Source organism: Gambusia affinis, linkage group LG12 (genome assembly GCF_019740435.1).
Source record: "Gambusia affinis linkage group LG12, SWU_Gaff_1.0, whole genome shotgun sequence".
Taxonomy (NCBI): Eukaryota; Metazoa; Chordata; class Actinopteri; order Cyprinodontiformes; family Poeciliidae; genus Gambusia; species Gambusia affinis.
The window spans coordinates 8,385,444-8,388,628 of record NC_057879.1 but is presented as its reverse complement, the minus strand read 5'-3'; the positions used below and the strand labels follow the sequence as shown (position 1 = coordinate 8,388,628).

The 3,185-nt window shown below is 40.1% G+C and overlaps 1 protein-coding gene across 1 annotated transcript; it reads left to right on the top strand.

Moving 5' to 3' along the window:
• The first annotated feature begins 2,015 nt into the window (after positions 1–2,015).
• Positions 2,016–2,611, top strand: LOC122841355 (solute carrier family 22 member 14-like). The gene is made up of 2 exons (XM_044134621.1): positions 2,016–2,435; positions 2,504–2,611. Exons 1-2 carry the CDS (start codon positions 2,061–2,063, stop codon positions 2,609–2,611), a joined length of 483 nt encoding a protein of 160 aa, XP_043990556.1. The 5' UTR covers positions 2,016–2,060.
• The last annotated feature ends 574 nt before the right edge of the window (positions 2,612–3,185 follow it).

Here is a 3,185-nt window from a genome sequence, read left to right as displayed (position 1 = left end):
AAGTTATATATACATATATATATATATATATACACACACATGATAATTGTATATTTTTTGCGACTGAAATATGCTCTGTTCTGTCAGGCAAACTTCAGTGTCTTTGGGCTCCATCGCCTTTAGAGTTGCAGGGCTGCTGTCGCCGTTACTCAACATGCTGGCTGTGTACCACCGCTCCATTCCCATCATAGTCTTTAGCAGCCTGGCTGTGCTAAGCGGAGCGCTGGTCTTCCTTCTTCCTGAGACCAGCAGAAAAGATCTTCCTGATTCAACCACTGATGACAAGAGCAACGGGTGAGCTCATATCCTGCAGTACTGTCACTGGAGCTCAGGTGCAGGAAGTAGCGTGTGTGTGGCCAATCAAGAAGACCTTGCTGTGCAAAGGTACCAGGCAGGAGAAGGGACCAAACAAAAACATACTGCGTTATGAATACGTTGTGACCAATTGGTGGTGTTTATAGACTCCAGCTAAAAAAAAAAATTATATGTGAAGGTGCAACTAAATAATAAGTCTAGGATGTGCAAACCTATACTAACATGTACTTTGAAACAATTTATCATTGTTCTCTTTTCACAAAACCCTCTAAAACCCTTGAAATGGTGTGACCAAGCTTTTGATAGCTACTCCATGATATATTGAAAGGTTATGGAAAAAAATATTACCTAAAAAAAGCTTAGTAGTCCCTGTCATTTACAAGATTGATCAATTTCACTGTATAGACACTCTATTGTCCTTTTGACCTACAGGGATTTGACCAACGAGAAGACTGGAAGTGACATCTTGGCTGAAATCCATACCAGAAAATCAACCAAACTCTAAATAACACCGAAAACCTTTTTGTTGTTTTTGTTGTTGCTTTTTCTGGATCCTAAGTTTGAGCCTACGTGCTCAAACCGATCAACTGGGAGAGGATGTGGGAAAAGTCGGTTGTCCTGCAACCAGCTGAACGGACGAGTTTTGTGTGACAGGCGAGCAATCTGTTCTTCGTGCAGAACAATTTGGAAGCATTAAGTTCAATAAATCAAGAAGACACAAACTAACATTTTTTAAAATGTTTGTACTGACTCCTAAATTGTGCTCTCTGTTAGGATTTGGGGATCAAGGAGAAATATATTCTACCCATAATGTTAAGACTTGATCTATTGTTTTCTGGGACACAGGGAGGATGACTGTGAGTTTTGATTAGATTAAAATATAAATCTATTCTTCCTGGTAACCCTGAAATGCTTCTCACAGGCTATATAACATGGTCTTGAAATGTTTATGCACATGTATTATTTATCCATTTTTAATCTACAACTGACTTCATAGTAACTTATTGACTGGTTAACGATGACGAGTGTCTGACAATAAAACAGTCGACGTTACATCACTGGAGTTTTGACAGTTTGCGACTTTAAAACATTACATATTTACATAATAATTTGAGTCAACTCTCAGACAGATTAAACTCCTGCTGCCTTCAAAAATGCAGGAGTGACTAAAAAAGACAAAGTTCCTCTCTACACCTATGAAAATGAAATATCTTCTTTTTTTATTATTGCTAACTGCTCCACGAACCTTCAAACTATAAATAAAGTATCTAGGGTCCAAAATGTTATTTAACAGATGTCAGGAAAGACTACTGAGTCATGATTTGACGAGTCGGCACGCAGTTAAATAATAAAAAGAAAAAAGAAAAATAGAACACTTTGTATAACCTAGAGATAATTGGTTGTCTTGTCTGCGTTTAAGTAAAGTATTTGTGCTAGGAAAAGCTCAAACTTTAGGACTTTTACCTGCTGTTTTGGTCAGTTTGTTTCCCAGATTGCTTAATCTTTTGATCAGAAAACTCAGCTCTGTAAACCAAAAAATATTTTAGGATGGCATCCGTGAGAGATGCCAGGATGGTATAAACCTGGTTAAAAAATAATAAAAATAAAAAATCAGGAATACTTCTTCTAAGTGAAAGCGACGTCTCATCTTTCCTGAATCATGCATGGGTTTAAACATTAATGGGCTCTTTATTTAAAGGTCATTGCCTTGCAGCATCACAGAAGTGTAAGTCTGCACCCTGACCATGGCTGATTTTGGGGAAATCCTGCGTAACATAGGAGAGTTTGGATTGTTTCAGAAGACCGTCCTCTTTGCTCTTTGCTTCCCAAACCTCCTCTTGCCTTTCCACTTTGCGAGCGTAATTTTCACCCAGTCCGACCCGGAGCGGCACTGCAACACGGACTGGATCCTCAGAGCAGCTCCTAACGTGACCACAGAGGAGCAGCTGAACCTCACCGTGCCCAGGGAGGAGGATGGGAGCTTCAGCCGGTGTCGGATGTTCGTCCCTGTGGACTGGGACATCCATGATATCAGGGAGTATGGCCTCAATGAAACGACAGGCTGCAGGGATGGATGGGTTTATGGCAGCATGCTGTATGAATCCACCATAGTTACTGATGTAAGTGCTAAACCTCTTTCACTCAATAAGTTCCAATATATCTCTAATTGTTTTGTTTGTTTGTCCAGTTTGATCTAGTTTGTGACCAGGCTCATTTGTTGGGCATTGCGCAGACGGTGTTGATGGCTGGCATCGTCGCTGGTTGTCTCTTATTTGGACCTATCGCTGAGTCGTAAGTCAACAAACACATGGGGAAATTTTGTGAATGAAATGTTGAGATTGTACACATAAACGTGCAAACAAGGACTAGAGTATCGACAAAGTGTTAAGGAAGAATAATTTAAATTAATGAACTTTGGAAAAAGTTTGGCTCTCTCTTCCTCTGGATCCCAGGTCCTCTCAGCGGGCGACGTGCGGCCACAAGGAAAACAACAATGCGTGTTGACGTCACAGAATTACAGAGTTCAATCCAATACAAAACAACGTATGAATTAACAACAAAGCTACAGAACAACAGAGATACAGATTCGTTACCCGAGACAGACAAAGATAGAGAAAGAAAAGGCAAAGACGTGTCTTTGGAGAGAGCTGGTGCCAAAAAAGGCAAAATAGTGGCAGCTATCTGAATTATTATTGTGCACGAACTCTTATACTGAAGGTGTGTCTTTCCTTTTTAATATATTAAATTAAGGCGTACCTCTGGTTGACCAACCAAAAGCTACCCCAAACACTCAGAAAAACTTAGAACTCCCCCTAATTTACGCCAAAGATCAAAGGCCATTTGCTCTCTGATAGAACGATGGAGCAAGC

Bases quoted from the DNA above. Each gene is read 5' to 3' on its own strand.
- LOC122841355 (XM_044134621.1), top strand. From the start codon at position 2,061: ATGGCTGATTTTGGGGAAATCCTGCGTAACATAGGAGAGTTTGGATTG. The intron at 2,436-2,503 runs GTAAGTGCTAAA...TTGTTTGTCCAG, and splicing joins AATCCACCATAGTTACTGAT to TTTGATCTAGTTTGTGACCA.